Source organism: Marmota monax, unplaced genomic scaffold (genome assembly GCF_021218885.2).
Source record: "Marmota monax isolate L192 unplaced genomic scaffold, Marmota_monax_Labrador192_F-V1.1 WCK01_AAM20220418_F8-fsc00064, whole genome shotgun sequence".
Lineage (NCBI taxonomy): Eukaryota > Metazoa > Chordata > Mammalia > Rodentia > Sciuridae > Marmota > Marmota monax.
Genome location: NW_026694542.1, coordinates 90,686 through 107,401, shown reverse-complemented (window position 1 = coordinate 107,401; position 16,716 = coordinate 90,686). Strand labels below are relative to the sequence as shown.

The following is a 16,716-nucleotide window of genomic DNA, read 5'->3' as shown; positions in this document are numbered from 1 at the left end:
ATATTTGGAATTCCTAAATAATTGTTTCAATCATTTTAGCAGTAACAACCATTAAGAGGGGGGAGTGTTTTAAAAGAGTAAAATAAGTATAAAATATTCTTCAAATGTTCTTATCATTAAACAATGCATCTGGTAGAAATACTTGCAAAAAATGTTTTAACATTTAGGCAAATGGGTAGGAATGTAGCTCCTAGAGCCAGACTGCTTGACTTTGGAGCTGAGCTCCACAATTTAATAGCTGTATAAATTTGAGCATAGTTAACCTCTTTGGGTCTCAGCTTCTGCATTCTATTAAAATAAGGATAATAATAGACTCTACCTAATATGGTAGTTATGAGGAATGAATGAGCTAATATGCACAAAGCACTTAGAATAGTAATGGAAGACAGTAAGCAATCAACAAAAGCAGCTATGATTTTAACTAAAGAAACTATTTTTGTGGTGCTGGGGATGGAACCAAAAAATACATTTTTCCAAACTTTCTCTTTATAGTTAGGACACCACGAAAAGATCGATTCTTTGTACTGGAACGGTTATACTTACAGATGCAGTCTTAATAGGCTGAGTCTCCTCTTTTCCAGAGAGAGACTCTCCAGTACGAATGAGAATCAGTTATAACATCACACCTTTGGAGTAAACAGAGGATGGTATGTATTGAGTACCTACCATGCTCCAGGCACAGTGCTAGATGCTTTACATATATCACTTCAAGCAACAATCATATGAAGTATTAACATTACTTTATAAAATAAGGGAAATAAAAGATATTAATTTGCCAAAAGTCACAAAACTGATAATGACAGTCAGTATCCAAACTCCAAAACACATGCTCTTTATAACACAGTACTTCCCTAAGCTTTCCTTTTTCCTGAAATGTAAAATTTTAATAGCAAAAATTTAATTAAATAGAACTCTACTTGTTAATATATATAAAGATGTCTTTATCATAAAATGGCAACTTTCCCCTTTTATCTCCACGTTTTACCTTGTGACTGTGATAATAATATTACTAAATAGAAGCTGAGGCAAGAGGATTGATTGCAAGTTCAAAGCCAGCCTCAACAACTTAGCAAGGCCCTAAGCAACTTAATGAGACCCTGTCTCAAAATAAAAATTAAACAAAAAGGGGCTGGGTTTATGGCTCAGTGATTAAGCACCCCTGAGTTCAATCCCTGGTTTAAAAAAAAAAAATTTACTAAGTATGGGGATATAATTCAATGGTAAAGCACCTGTCTATCATGCATAGGACCTAGGTTCAATCCCCAGCATGGCAAAAAAGGGAAAAAAATTACTGAGTAATCCCATTTCTTAATCTTAGAAAGCAAATTAGCTGGAGGAGAGTAAAAATTGACACTACTGTCAGGTATATCTAAAAAAGAACAAATTTAAAAATTAATTGAAGTGCTTCCCTATTTCTCCATTATTGACTATTGATTTTTAAAATATCAGATGTTCATAAAGGTATACTAGAAATAAATATTTTTACATCATATCATGTGCAATTTAAGACACTAAATTTTACACAAAGAAAAAATTGAAATAGTGGACAGAATCCTAAATTCAGATATAAATATGTGTTGATCTTCTCTGAATTATGATTTTTAATAATTTTAGTGATTTTAAAAAGCCAGAAAAGGTCAGGTGCTACAATGCACACCTATAATCCCACTGGCTCAGGAGGCTGAGGCAGAAGGTCCCATGTTCAATGTCAATCTAGGTAACTTAGTGAGACCATGTCTCAAAGTAAAAAAGGAAAAAGGGCTAGGGATGTAGCTCACTGATAGAGCATCCCTGGGTTCAATCCCCAGTACCACACACACACACACACACACAGGCCATATATTATTAAGATCACTAGATAAAACTCTAGCTATTGTCACTTCCAATGCAAGTTAGGCAAACAGATGCCTACACTTGATCCTTGGGAGTTATTACCCAATTAAAATGTTTGGGGTTTGAATATGATTTCCCAAAGGTACTTAAAAGCAAAAATATCCTGAGAATCCAAATAGCTAACCACTAAAATTTTGGTACAATGTATGCCAAAACTTAAAAAAAAAAAGACTATTCCCCCCTGGAATTCTTACAACTAAGGAAAAAACCTAGTGCCCCCTAGTGTCAGGGAAAGATTTAGTTAAGAGCTGCAGGTATTCATCCCATCCCCGTGCTGAAAAGTAGTGTTTCATTACAAATAAATCAATGACAGGGCTATATTTGTTTTGTCTGATATTTTAATGCTCTGGATCTACTAATTACACACTTTGAATAGTTGTTGTTGAAATGTTCTTTAAAATAAATTTCTTGGAGAAATAAACTACAACACTCAATAGAGAATATGTTAATATATAGTTGATAGCTCATTTGTATGAAAGAAAACAGCAAAACAGTGATGTCTGTTAAAATTTCCAAAAACAAATGAAAAGTAAAAATGTACCTGTATGAAGAAAAGGAGGACTTGAATAGATTACAATTCTAAAATATTCCTCAATGGCTATTTCCTTACCAGTGCAATTCCACTTTGTACAACCAATAAAACAGAACAAAGCAAGATATATTAATAAGTTTACTAATTAGGAAAACCTAGGTATGGAAATCCAATATGTGCCTAATATAGGAAAAATTAATCTGTGCATTATGAAAGCACTAACAATTATAAAACTGAATATCACTATGTGCTAAGACATTCATCTGCATAAAGATCTTTCGGGTCTTCATGAAGGCAATGTTCAATGAAGGTATTAAACCATGCATGAAAGGAAAAGGTGTAAATGAACAGAAATTCATTTCAAATATAAGCATTGATAACATTTTTAAAAATCTGAGTAATAAAAAAGCCAGAATTACTCATAATTATTACTCTGATCATAGGTGAGGCAAACAAGTTTGTACACTTTATCCTATGGAAGTAGTTTCAAGTATATAATTGTTTTGGATTTGAATCTCCTCCAGGATAGCACAGTGTTAATAGTGAGAAAATGTCCAATAATATAAATGCTCAAAAGAAACAGAAAATTTAATAGTAAATTTAATTTCAAGATAAGTTACTATAGCAACTAGAATTCCAATATCTATGAAGAGGTAAAGAAAAGGTCTTCTGGGCATATAGTCATTGATTTACAATGGTTTCATTTATGAATTTTCAACTTTACAATGGTGCAAAAGGCATATGTATTCAGCAGAAAACAGACATTGATTTTTAAATTTTTATCTCTTTCTTAGTGACATGAGGCACCATTCTCTCTCTTGAGATGCTGGACAGTAGCAGTGAGCCACAGCTGGATTGTGAGGGTAAACAATCAATACCCTACAATGTATTATATTACTAAGCTATGATAATTTGGTATGGTAATTTTACATAATATTTTCAACATGCGATAGGTTTACTAGGACATAATCCCATTACAATTCTAGATGCATCTGAATACCCAAAAGAAGTGAATACAATGCAAAAAGTGAAAGAAGGGAAAAAATATTTGTACATCCATGTTCCTAGTAGCAATATTTACAATAGCCAGAGGGTGGAAGCAACTCAGTGTCCTTCAGCAGGAAAACAGATAAATAAAACGTGGTACATATATACAATGCATTATCATTCAGCCTTTTAAAAAGGAAATTTTGACACATAGTACAATGTGGATGAACCTTGAAGACATTATACTAAGTGAAATATGCCAGACACAAAAGGATGAATATTACAGCATTCCTCTTTTATGAGGTTCCTATCTACAGTATTCATAGAGACAGAAAGCAGAGTGGTGGTTTCCAAGGGTAGGGAAGGGAAGAATGGGGAATTAGTGTTTTAGAATTAGGGGTACAGAGTTTCAGTTGGGGGAGATGAAAAATTATGGAGATGCAGGTTGTTAATGGCAAATGTATTTAATGCCACAGAAAACAGTTAATATGTTAAGTTTTATGTTATGGATATTTTACTACAATGAAAAAGGCAAATCTGCTTTCACTTTGTTTCTCTTGGCAGGTAAAACAAAAAAAAAAAAAGAAAGAAAAAGAAAAAAGGCTTCCTAGTTACAAGTTCCTCTTTTATACAAACACAAAATCAAGATTTTTCAGAGAAATTGACAATATAGGCTACCTGTGCACAAGAGTAACAGTGCTAGAAAACCATTATAACTCCATATTCTATATTTGTTCATGCACATTATTGTAGGACTACAAATCTCAAGTTCAAACCTTTAAAATTTAAATGTACTGTGCTGTATACTCAGTGGTAGAGTGCCTCTGCCTAGCATGAATAAGGCCCTGGGTTGTACCTCCATCCCCCAAAAAATATTTAAATAGACTTTAAAACATTAATAAGCAACACTTTTTGCCCAAATGCCAATTTGGAAACATTTGAAATAATGATAGGATATATATTTTTCATTAAAAATATCATGTGTACCTTAGGGAAAAGTATATATTCTTATAAATTTTTAGCCCATAAAATATTTTTTAATAAATTAGGCATATATATATATATATATATATATATATATATATATATATACATATATATATATTTATTTATTTATTTTAGTTGTTGATAGACCTTTATTTTATTTATTTATATGTGGTGCTGAGAATTGAACCCAGTGTCTCACACATGTCAGGCAAGTGTACTACCACTGAGCCACAGCCTCAGCCCCATAAAGTATTTTTCAAAAAAAAGTTTTTTTAGATGGGCACAATACCTTTATTTTATTTATTTATTTTTATGTAGTGCTGAGGATTGAGCCCAGTGCCTCACACATGCTAGGCAAGCGCTCTATCTCTGAGCCACAATCCCAGCCCCTAGTCCATAAATATTAATATCTAGTAGGCTCATTTTACAAAGATTTAAAACATTTTATATCTTACATGTAAATCATGTTTCAAATCAAAAAATCTATTTATATTCATTAATTCATTTAGTTTCTGACCCAAAGTATCAAGGCCACTTTATGAAAAAGAATTTGAGGCTTAGTGAGGTAAAATAATCCACTGAAAGTCACATCAGAAGATTAACTGCAAAGTTGGGACTAGAGCTAGTTCATTCCATTCAATAAATTATTTACTAAGGGCCCAATATAGTCAAGCACTATGCTAGGTGTAGGGGATACAGAAATGAGTTAGAGGCAGCTCCTCTCCCCAGAGCTATCAAAATAAACCTCCTACTCTAGCAACTGGAGTATGTTCCCTCTATTTGGACAGAATAAATCAATAATCCAAAATAGTAACATTACCATCAGAAGGAGACAACTGTAGATCTACCATCAGTTTCTGAACTATGTAACTTATCTGGGAATAACTAAATCTGGGAAAGAGATACACTAGAAGATTCCCTGAAAAAAAGATAAAAGACCCTCCATGAGAGGCAGGCAGGCAGGCAACAGAGCATAGTGGCCAAAAGAAAGCACTACTGAACCAGATTGCAGGGGTTTCTTTCCCAGTCTGTCACTTACTAGTTATGCTTCAGTCTCCCCATCAATAAAATGAGGATAATTATACTACTTATCTTATAAGCTAACTATAAGGATTAAATGAATGAATATTTGAAAAGTATAGGGAAGAGTGCCTTGTCATCGTGATTGCCATGTATTTGTTAAATAAATTATGATATTAATGGCAGCTATAATTTCTTAATCAATATTGTGAAAACTCAAAATGTAACTGTGAAAAGGAGGCAAAGTTGATTTTGAGCTAATTCCGAATTATGTTAAAGAAATATTCCTTGATACAGGACTCTATATGTAAATATGAATGTATGAATATGAATGTATGCTCAAATACATAGTGGAGAATGAGTAAAATAAAAAGGCCTAAAATGAATTTTTTTTAATAAAAGAGGGAAATTAAATTATACTAGCACATTGAAAATAACATCAGAGAAAAAAACTAAATTTTAGATAGAGCAAGACTAAAAAGAGTCAGCTAATACTGGAAAAAGGATACTTTGTCATTTGAGGGAGTAATAAAAACAGAAAAAAATGTAAACAAGCTAAGCAAAGAAAACTGACACTTTCAGGGAAGGACAAGAAATAAAAGGTGATTCTGATGAGTCATTTCATGAGTCAGTCCAAAGGCAATTCTTTAGTCTCAGAGTTTGGCTTTACTAGAGAAATTAATAATTTATGAAATATAAAATTCAAAATGTACTATTTGAATCAAGGCCAGATCTAAGCTTACTTTGAACACAACAAATTTGTATATGGAGTGTTGTTTTAAAACTTGATTGAGGAGCTGGGGTTATAGCTCAGCGGTAGAGCGCTTGCCTCATGCACATATGGGGCACCACATAAAATAAATAAAAGATATAAAAAAAAAAAAAAACCTTGATTGAAACCTCAAGTCAAATAGTTCATTTGGAAAGGTCTAAATTAGTCCTTTTGTTATAATTTAGATGAATCTGAGTGATCACCACCTTTTCTCTGCGAGCCAATATTCTATGTAATTTTGGGGAAATAATCTGTAATGATATTCCTAAATAGGCCTCAACAAATATTGGTGAGATTACTCATTAGTTTTTGCTTCCTTCACCCATAATTTGGAAGAATTAAATACTTGTACAGTATTTTTATGGTACTTTCTTTTCTATAGCAGTTCTTTTATATTTAACTGAACAATTTATTTACATAATATTCTGAATGTTCAAAGTAGTATTACCTACTTTTATCATAGAACTATCCTATGTATTATAAGTTATCATGAAATTTCTTATTCTTCTAACTTCAGAAACTTTAAGTCCATATTAAAGGAGACCAATAAAATCAAAATTCAAAAAACACAAGATTCTATTTTATAAGTGCTTGTATACTACAAAAACCGTTTTTTGCTTCTCCTTCAGTCCTGGAGCTGGAACCCAGGCCTCAACCATGCTAGTCAAGTGAGCTACACCCCAGGTCACTTGCTCTTTTTTAAAATGACTCTTTTCTAGTCCTTACATTGAACTCTTGGAAATGACTTTCAATTTATAAGTTTACAACAAAGTTAAAATATTTTTAAATAATATATGCAAGATCATCATAATTTCACAAATAGTATTTCTACAATGAATGAATAATATTAATTGATGTGGTTGTTGGTGTTGTAAGCAATACTTATAAAATTTAGAACTAAGAGTTTCTATGAGGGTTGCCTGGAACTTAGAAGAGAAACCTCCCAGAGAAACAACACAGATTATAACCATTTATACCTTAAAGATTATAGCAATACAGAACCCAGCCACCCTATCTAATATTTCCAAAGGGAAATATCTCCAAAATTCCAAATTGAAAGGTCAGAGCACATTTCTACACCTTTCTGCCGCAGTCCTTCCAAATTCCAACTCTACAGAAGCTTCTAAGTTTTTAGTAGTTAAAAAAAAAAAAAAGAGAAACATTTATGGCAATTCTTTAGTCTCAGTTAAAAGGAGGGGATTAAGAGAAATGAAATGTAAATCAAGAAAGACAAAGTCTGCCTCTATATTCTATGCATACATGGAATGTGGGCAAAATAAGAACTTTGATAGCAATGCCTAATTTATTATAATATTAGATCAAACTCTTTAGTAATAAAAATCCAACCCACACTTACTGCTATATTTAAGATACATAACTTATGAACATGAAATTAGTCATCTTTTATTTTTAAAGACTGCATAAATTTTTTAAAAAAATTTTTTAGTTGTCAATGGAACTTTATTTTATTTATTTAGTTATTTATATGTGATGCTGACAATCAAACCCAGTGCCTCATATATGCTAGACAAGCGTTCTACCAATGAGCTACAACCCCAACCCTAAATTCTTTTTCTCCAAAGTAATAGCTGAAAATTTGGGAAAAAATCAGGCCTAAAGGATTTCTACATAAGACAACCATTTTCTCCTATTTTTTATTATGCAAAATGATTAAAAGTTCTATATCATCCTTACTCCATACAATTCACTTCCCCTTTTCCTTCTCAACTCCTTCCACTAAAAGAACAGCAGCTCTAAAAATATAGAACCCAGCTTAATTTAAATTCTAGTTTTGTTATTTTAATATTTATAACATTAAATGTTTGGGGAAAACAAAGCAATCCTTTTGACTTCTACTTTTAGGTAGAATGCATTAAGTCAATAATAAAAGTACATAGTTGAATATTAACAACTAGAAAATATTAAGTACTATTACAAATAGAACAGGCACCAGATCTATAACTTTTTTTTTTTAAAGAGAGAGAGAGAGAGAGAGAGAATTTTTTAATATTTATTTTTTAGTTCTCAGCGGACACAACATCTTTGTATGTGGTGCTGAGGATCGAACCCGGGCCGCACGCATGCCAGGCGAGCGCGCTACCGCTTGAGCCACATCCCCAGCCCCCAGATCTATAACTTTTAATGGCAACAAATTACCCTTTCCTGATTTACATTCCTTTCACTTATTTATATTTGTTAAGTCCTTCCTGGAAGAAATGGTCTAACAAAATACTTCTAGAGATTGATTATAGATCTATAAAACTGAGAAAATTAATGCTTCCAGATTCTTAATTTTTAGGACAAAGAAATGCCGTGTTCCTTCTTTCTGGTCTTTTCTGAAGGCTCTGACCCTTCTATAGCCCCATTTCATCATTCTGTGTAAAGTATATTACATAATGAAACACATAACACTGCTATAGTGTTTCTTCAAACTAGAAAATAATTTGAAATAAATGGTAAGACCATTATCTTGCAAAAAAGATATATTAAAAATTTTTTTTTTTCCTTTTCTGAGAAGCAAGACACAAGGTTACGATTATAAGAATTCCCAGTTAATGGCTTGGGATCTACCAGCATATCCTCAATTCTTGGTTGAATGCCAGGTCAGCTGCCATTGTCAGTTTCTCCTGCTGTTATTCCCCAATTTTTATTTGGCTGTGATGAACATTGAAGGAACTTCATTATTCACCATGTTTTACTAAAGAACTTAATTTTCAGAGAGCATGCTTTTTTATTAAATTTCGTACTGAGATACTAAAATAATTTCACTATGAAACTTCATCTATGATATTAAGGACAAAATATATCACATACAAAATATATTTTAAAAAATAAAACATTGTACCAAGGGCAAAATTAAAGTAAGGTTCCAGAATACTAAGTCTTAATTATAAAAATAGAACACATTTTGAGAATACAAAAGGTTTCACTGAAAACATACCCTTTTTTAGGCATCAACAAAATTTTCACAATCCTTAAGTACACATAAAATTTTATGTATTGTTTTAAAATATTTTCTAATAAATCTTTGACATTTTTTAATATTCATACCACCTATGTTGAAGCACACAGAGACTAAAATGAACTAAAATATAAATATGATTATAAACTACCTTAATAGAAGACAGTGAACTTGAACTTCTCATACCTGTTGGATAGTAGGCTTGGGAGTACTGCGCTGAGGGTGTGTAGTTACTATATTTTTGGGAGGAGCTGACCATTGTTTGAGGGCCTTGTTGAACATGTACAGATGTGGCACTGGGCTGCAGTGTATAGGTAACCTCGGTTGGAAACCTCTGCAGTACAGGAAATGGAACCCCTTTATCTGAAAAAGTAGGAGATGTGTCCACTTGTCCAGGGTGCATTCCAAGGGAGTTCTGCCATGTTCTTGGAGGAATCGGGGTCCGATCTAAACCTTTCAGAGGGAAAGTACTGTGGTTGTGGGATGAAGCTGATACGTAGGAATAAGGAGACAAACTATCTCGCCGGAATGACCGGTGAAATTGTCCTACAGCCACTGGTCCTGCATAAAAGAGGAAGAGCACATTTACTAATTTTACATTAAACCACCAGACATAGTAAACCAAAGGTCAAAAAAATACTTCAGAGGCTGCGATTGTAGCTCAGTGGTAGAGTACTTGCCTAGCATGTGTAAGGCAGTGGGTTCACTCCTCAGCACCACATAAAATAAATAAATAAATTAATTAATTAATTAAAGGTATAAAAAATACAAAAAACATTTTTAAAAAGATTCAACAATTAAAAAAAATACTCTTGTTCACCTATCAGCTGTTTAACACATCAGAAATTTAGTTTTGGCAATAGCAAGTTCAGAATCCAGAATATGGGTTTATACATATAATGCTGAAAGAATAAACAAATAACCTTTTGTTTTGTTCTCAAATTACTATCATAAGAGGTAAACTCCAACATCATTAAATCAAAAGTTAAACATTCATATTAAACCCTTTTATAGATGATTTTGGTCATATTATCTTTTTAAAAAAATATTTTTAGTTGGAGATGGACATAATACCTTTATTTTTTTTTTCTTAATGTGGTGCTAAGGATCGAACCCAATAACTCACACGTGTGAGGCAAGTGCTCTACCACTGAGCTACAACGCCAGCCCCCAGCCATATCATATTACTTTTTACCTCAGTTGACTGACCCAGATTTTTCCAAAGTGTAAACTACTCCCTAGAAGTTTTCCATTCATTCTTTCAAACCTTTTGGGGGAAGCTTATTAATGATCAGAAAAATAAGCACTCTATCATATACATAAAAAATGTGTAGAATAAATAATGACATGAGCCAAAAATAATGTAATGAGCCAGTACAGTGGCCCATGCCTGTAATCCCAGCAGCTCAGGAGGCTGAGGCAGGAGTTCAAAGCCAGCCTCAGCAACAGTGGGGGCGCTAAGCAACTCAGTGAGACCCTGTCTCTAAATCAACCCATCATTTTCCCTGTTTTTTTTTCCTTTAGGTTTCTCTAGTAGTGACCCGGCCCAGATCTCAGTGGCCTTCAAACACTGATATACATCTGAATCATCTGGAGAGTTGTTAAAACATACCAGCTTCAAAAGATTGTCATGGGGGCTGGGATGTGGCTCAAGCGGTAGCGCGCTCGCCTGGCATGCGTGCGGCCCGGGTTCGATCCTCAGCACCACATACAAACAAAGATGCTGTGTCCGCCAAATACTAAAAAATAAATATTAAAAAATTCTCTCTCTCTCTACCTCTATCTCTCTCTCTCTTTAAAAAAAAAAAAAAAAAAAAAAAAAAAAAGATTGTCATGCACATAATTCTTTCCTTTATCTAGTAAGGTAGAAAGTGAAAACATGAGGGAGAGAGAGAGGGGGTAATAGTATGTAATAAGAAAGAATATAAGTGTTATAGGCTAAACTTTATTTTACAGATCATGATTCTTGAATATAAACAAAGATAGCCTAATTTACTCCTAAAGAGTTTTGTCCCTGGTGTGATGGCACATGCCTGTAATCCCAGCAACTCGGAAGGCTGAGGCAGGAGAATAGCAAGTTCAAGGCTAGCCTCAGCAACTTAATGAGGTCCTAAGCAACTTGGCAAGACCCTGTCCCTAAACAAAATATACAAAAGAGATGAGGATGTGGCTCAGTGGTTAAGTGCCCCTGGGTTCAATCCCCAATACAAAATAAACAAATAAATGTAAAAAAGTTCTCTGTTAAAATTATGTGGTTTACAAATTAGTTTCAATTTATTTCATAAATCTGTAAAATAGAGGGAAAATCTATCTTACGTGCTACTCAAGTCCTAAACTACATGTTGAAAGATGATACTCAAATATTCTAGCCAGGCATAGTGGTGCACATCTGTAATCCTAGCTACTGGAGAGACTGAGGCTGAAAGATTGCAAATTCAAGACCAGCCTGGGTGAGACTCTGTCTCAAAATAAAAATTTTAAAAGGCTGAGGATGTAGCTCAGTGGCAGAGTGCTTGCGTAGCATGTGCAAGGCCCTGGGTTCAATCCTCAGTGCCCTCCCTCTCCCAAAACTCTACTTTTCAAAATAATTAGATTAGAAACCTTTCAATTCTGGAGGCCTGGAAATCAATCTAATGAGAGAAATAAAAATCCTAATTCAGAAGACTGATTATATTCTAATTATACGTCTCTTTAAAACAACTATTCCTTTAAAGTACCAAAACTAGTTTTTATGATGCTATTTGACTAGTAATTCCATATGCATGCATACTTTGAACTTGCAACTGACAATCCTTTGTTTTCCTAAAAAAATTGTTACTCTTCACAATGGATATTTCTAGATGTCTCAAACTACCCCCACTTGATTTCTCCTTGGATGTATCTTCAAATGACAAAACTACATGTTGCCTACAGTCAGTAGCTCGCTAGTTCTTCTACCCTCTTCAGGGATAACCTATGAATTAATTTTCAGAATGTCAATAACTTAAGCAGCAAAATAAAGAATTCTCTACCTTGATTTCTCAAATTGTAGTTTATATCTGAATTAAAATATAAATTCTACTTCCATCATGATAAACTTGAGTGATGGTTAATTATCTATTTTCTTTTATTTTTTTAACAGATTTTTTTTTTTTTGGTGTTGATGGACCTTTATTTTATTCATTTATTTATATGCAGTGCTGTGAATCGAACCCAGGGCCTCACACATGCTAGGAAAGTGCTCTACCACTGAGCCACAACCCCAGCTAATTATCTATTTTAAATGCTGATAACATAACAACACTGTCAAGATTAGAAGGGCATTGTTTTTTGTTTGTTTTTTTTTTAAATGAAGCCCTGAAATATATTCACCTCTTAGTTATTCTTCTAATAAGTGTTACCTCATAGGGCTCTATTTTGACAAACTTTATAAAGCATCGTCTATGTCATTATCTATAAGATATATTTGGCAAAGTTTGAGTCCAGAATTCTAGAAATGTAGGGCAGAATGGTTTTGTTTTTAAAGATTCTACTCCTTTTTTAGAAGTGAAACTAATCAATTGCCAGGGAAGAATCCCAAAACTTGCCTGTTGAACCCAGGCAAAGAGAGATTATCTATTTCCCAGACTTGCTACTTAGTTTAAAACATTTTAACAAATATTGGAAAATAAATTGCCACCAAAAACAAAATAACAATAGCAGATGAATAAAAAAGGGGAAAACATGGGATCTTCACATTTCTTATCAAGTACATACTTGAAAGGTGAACAAGACAGTTGGCTCAGTGGATCTAAATAAGAGAACTAGGTCCTAGAATAGATGATTCTACTGTAAAAAAGAATATTCAAACCATAAACTGAAGTAGAAGACAGAAAACAAAATGGAAACTAGGAAGCAGCAGTGTACTCAGGCATATAATCAATGCAAGACTCAAGTAGAATAAAAATTAGGTGTGGAAAAAATAGAAAAGCCAAGGACTTAGAAAATATAAAGAGAACAAAACAAAGTTGTGCTGGTATTCTTGAATCTATAACCGAATTCCATTCCACCTAAATCAGAAACACAATTCCCTAGTAAAGCAAGGCTGTGAAGTACACAATCCACAACTAACATCTTTCTGCACATGCCAACAGGTAGAATGGCAAAAAAAAAAAAAAAAAAGCATGAAAATAACAATTACCTAGGTATTAATATATTACCTATACTGAGAAGACATGAATTAATTTTTTCAACAAACAGTAATCTTTAAAATGCCAATAACTGAATTATAAGTGAAAAAAATCAAATTCTAGATAATCTTTCTTTGTATTTCTTTAATTAAAATGAACTCTATCCTTAGAATACAAATTGGTTTAAGGCAGATTAGAGAAACTGGGTATAGTAATTCTAGTTACTTAGAAGGCTGAGGCAGAAGAATCTCAAGTTCAAGGCCAGCCTGGGCAATTCATTGAGATCTTATGTCAAAATAAAAGTAAAAAGAGCTGGGGATGTAGTTCAGTGGTAAAGTACTCCTGGGTTCAATCCGCAGTACCCCTCAAAAAAAAAAAAAAAAGTAAGTGAGCAGGATCAAAGAAGATACAAGGGCAAGCAAAAGTTGGCTTTTACATGTTTCTTCGTTTGAAGTTGTTATCCCATTTCTCCCAAGAATATATTTTCTAGTCTTTTCTCCTTATGCCCACTAGAGACACAACCTGGAGAATAACAAAACAAAAAAGGACCATGTCAAGACATTCTGCCAAATGTCCACCACGGTATTGTCTCCACTGTCTTTCCCCATATAATTCACCACTGAAATCAATGGCCATCACCTGGAAGTGGCTTGATATTCCTTTAGAATTCCTTTAGAACATTCCTCTGCCACTGCTATTTCCCCAAGTTGACAACAGAACTCTTATTCCCTTATCTTCTAAACTCCACAAACACAAAACCTGGTCCCTTATCTTCTAAATTCCAAATGAAGAAAGTACTGTCTTGGTACTGGGCCTAAGTAAAATTGAACACAGTGTTATTTGCACACTTTAATTTTTTCCGAAACTCAAAAATAACTCAGACTTCTCTATGTTAAATCCATGATAGCATGCTGAAAATGTTTGTTATTCTCCTAGCTGAAGCAGAGTAATAAATTCTCGTCATATTCTGTTGCTTTCTTAGTGTACTGTTTCCTATCTTAGACTCTTTACTAGGAGAAAGGGAATATTGCCAACTTCACCTTCCTTGCAGAGGGGTAAGAATATCAGGTCCATAAAATAATTCTCTATTGCTAGGGTTTCTGAATTTATTCTAAATGCTGACTTACATAAAGACTTTTCAATGCTGAAAGAGTATAGCTAGTAGTGAAAAATCCAAAGGCCATAAATGTGTGCTTTCTACAATTCTTTTTAACTAAAACAAGTAAACCATTTTTGCCTTGTTTGTCTAACCATAACACCTAAGTCATGGGCATCAAGCTCTCATTAACTGAAACAAAAGAAATATTTAGCTAATTCATTCTACATAGGAACAATATCTTGTAAATCTATATTTTTTGCCCCTAAGAGATACAAACAATGTCTACCATGCTACACATTATTTGGAAACTTAAATCTTATTACTGTTATACCACTTCTTCCAAGATTTCTTAGTTGTGTCAGGTAGTGAAAGGTAGTATATCCCTTCAAGGACAAACTTCCATTCAAGGTACCTTTTTCCAACTTTCCACGTTCCATTGGTTTGTACAATGTTCTAAGTTTTCTTAGCTGTGACTTTGTTCCTTGACGCCTTAACCTGCAGAGTGACTGTGCTCTGCTTCCTGCTGGAGCAATACAGGCCCTTCTCGATTTCTTTCAGACCCTGTGCTTCACACAGGACTACTTATTCTAGATGGTCACAGTAGAGAAACTGGGTCCTGGGAAGGTAAATGACTATGGGCTTTGGGAAGCTGGTAAATTCTTGAGGTTCAAACTCTTGCGGAAGTGGGGGGGAGCCTAAAGCAGAAGTCCCTCTTGCTGCTAGTAGACACAGAGAAGCTAAATGCTCCTGCATTCAATCTAGAGCACTGGGGTGAGAATAATGCTACTGAAGCGGGTCCCCAGCACCCTCGCCACACCACTGCGGTGAGGATGTGCAGAAATATTCTCTGGCCGTAGCACCCTACTGCCCGTGTGCCCACGGAGGACGAGTATCCAAGCGTCCAGACTCACCATGCGGCTCTGGCTGGGGCCCCGCGGGCGGCGGCGGCGGATCCTGGTGCTGCAGTGGGGAGGTGGAGGCCGAGGCCGAGGCGGAGGCTGACGTGATGAGAAGCCTCTGGAAGCGGTTGGGTGGACGGCAGGGCACCTCCAGGCCGGCCGCCAGCTTGGCCTTGTTGGCACTGGTGAGCCTCTTGAGGTGCACGAGCAATTGCGGCTGATCACGGCGGAAATGCGGGCTGTGGAAGTGGTGGAGTGGCCCGTCGCCCGCCGGTCCGCCGGCCCCTGGCCCAGGCCCAGGCCCTGGCCCCGCCGCGCCCGGTCCACCCAGCACCACCTTTCGGAAGCCGTAGAGGTTGAGCTGGCGGATGAAGCTGGTGAAGTTGGTGGTTTTGAAGAGCTCGGGCTCGGCCCCGGTGGCCCCCACGCCGCTGCCCCCAGCGCCACTGCCGCCCCCAGCTCCGGGCCCAGGCGGGCTGAGCAGCTCAGCCTCGAAGAGCGGCTGGTCGATGAGCAGCCCCTCGCCGCGGCCATCCCAGCGGATCGAGCGGTACCGGGGGCTGTTCACCAACCGCCACAGCTTGGCGGGGAAGTTGTTGGGGTTGATGGGGGTGGAGAGCAGCGCCTCCTCCATCACCCCCGCCCGGGCCCTGGGCCTCGCCCCGCCGAGCCTGGCTCTCCCACCCTGTTCTCTATCCCCTCGGCCTTCGCTTCGCCCTGCCCCCTCCTGCCAGCGCCCGGACGCCGCGGACCCCGGGACCGTTGGCGCACGAGTCCCTGCCGCGCCCTCCAGCGCGGCCAATGGGGCCTCGAGTTCCCGCCGCGCGGCCAACGCGGCCAACGCAGCGCGAGGCGGCCCTCCCACTAAACGGCGCGAGGCCAGCGCCACCCGACGCCAGCGGCGGCCTGGGACACGGCTGGGAGAAGGCCACATTCCTTGGCGTCCCCAAACCGCCCGCTCCGGGCGCTCCGGGTGGAGGAGCGTCGCCCACCAGCGAGTTCTAAGTCCTGCAAAGAAAGAAGCCCAGTTATCCACAGTGGAACACCAAGGGTCGGGTACTTGAGCACAGCCAGCGTGTGGGGATTCAGAATGCAGACAGTCTGCGTTAAGCAACGCAGAGCCACGTTCCTGAGAACAAAGGACCTAACTCTAACTTGAACCAACAGCTGAACTGCCGCTCCTGCCAAATAATAATGGTGGGGGTGGAGGTGCAATATCCCAAGTAAATAAATTCATCTTTTAGATAGTAGCATTTTTAAAAAATTTATTTTCGTTTTAGGCGGACACAATATTTTTATGTGGTGCTGAGGATCGAACCCAGTGCCCCACGCATGCTAGGGGAGAGCACTGTACCTCTGAGCCACTACCCCAGCCCCTAGACAGTAGCATTTTATATCTTAAAAATACATGCTTCTA

At 36.5% G+C, this 16,716-nt stretch overlaps 1 protein-coding gene across 1 annotated transcript in view; it reads right to left on the bottom strand.

Moving 5' to 3' along the window:
• The window catches only part of Hsf5 (heat shock transcription factor 5), a 40,670-nt gene extending 24,702 nt beyond the window's left edge, over positions 1-15,968 (bottom strand). The window contains exons 1-2 of the mRNA XM_058571482.1: positions 15,312-15,968; positions 9,340-9,714 (exon numbers count right to left, since the gene is read on the bottom strand). Coding sequence (XP_058427465.1) covers positions 9,340-9,714; positions 15,312-15,933 — 997 coding nt within the window. The 5' untranslated portion in view covers positions 15,934-15,968. The remainder of the gene's footprint in view (positions 1-9,339; positions 9,715-15,311) is intronic.
• Between the last annotated feature and the right edge of the window lie 748 nt (positions 15,969-16,716).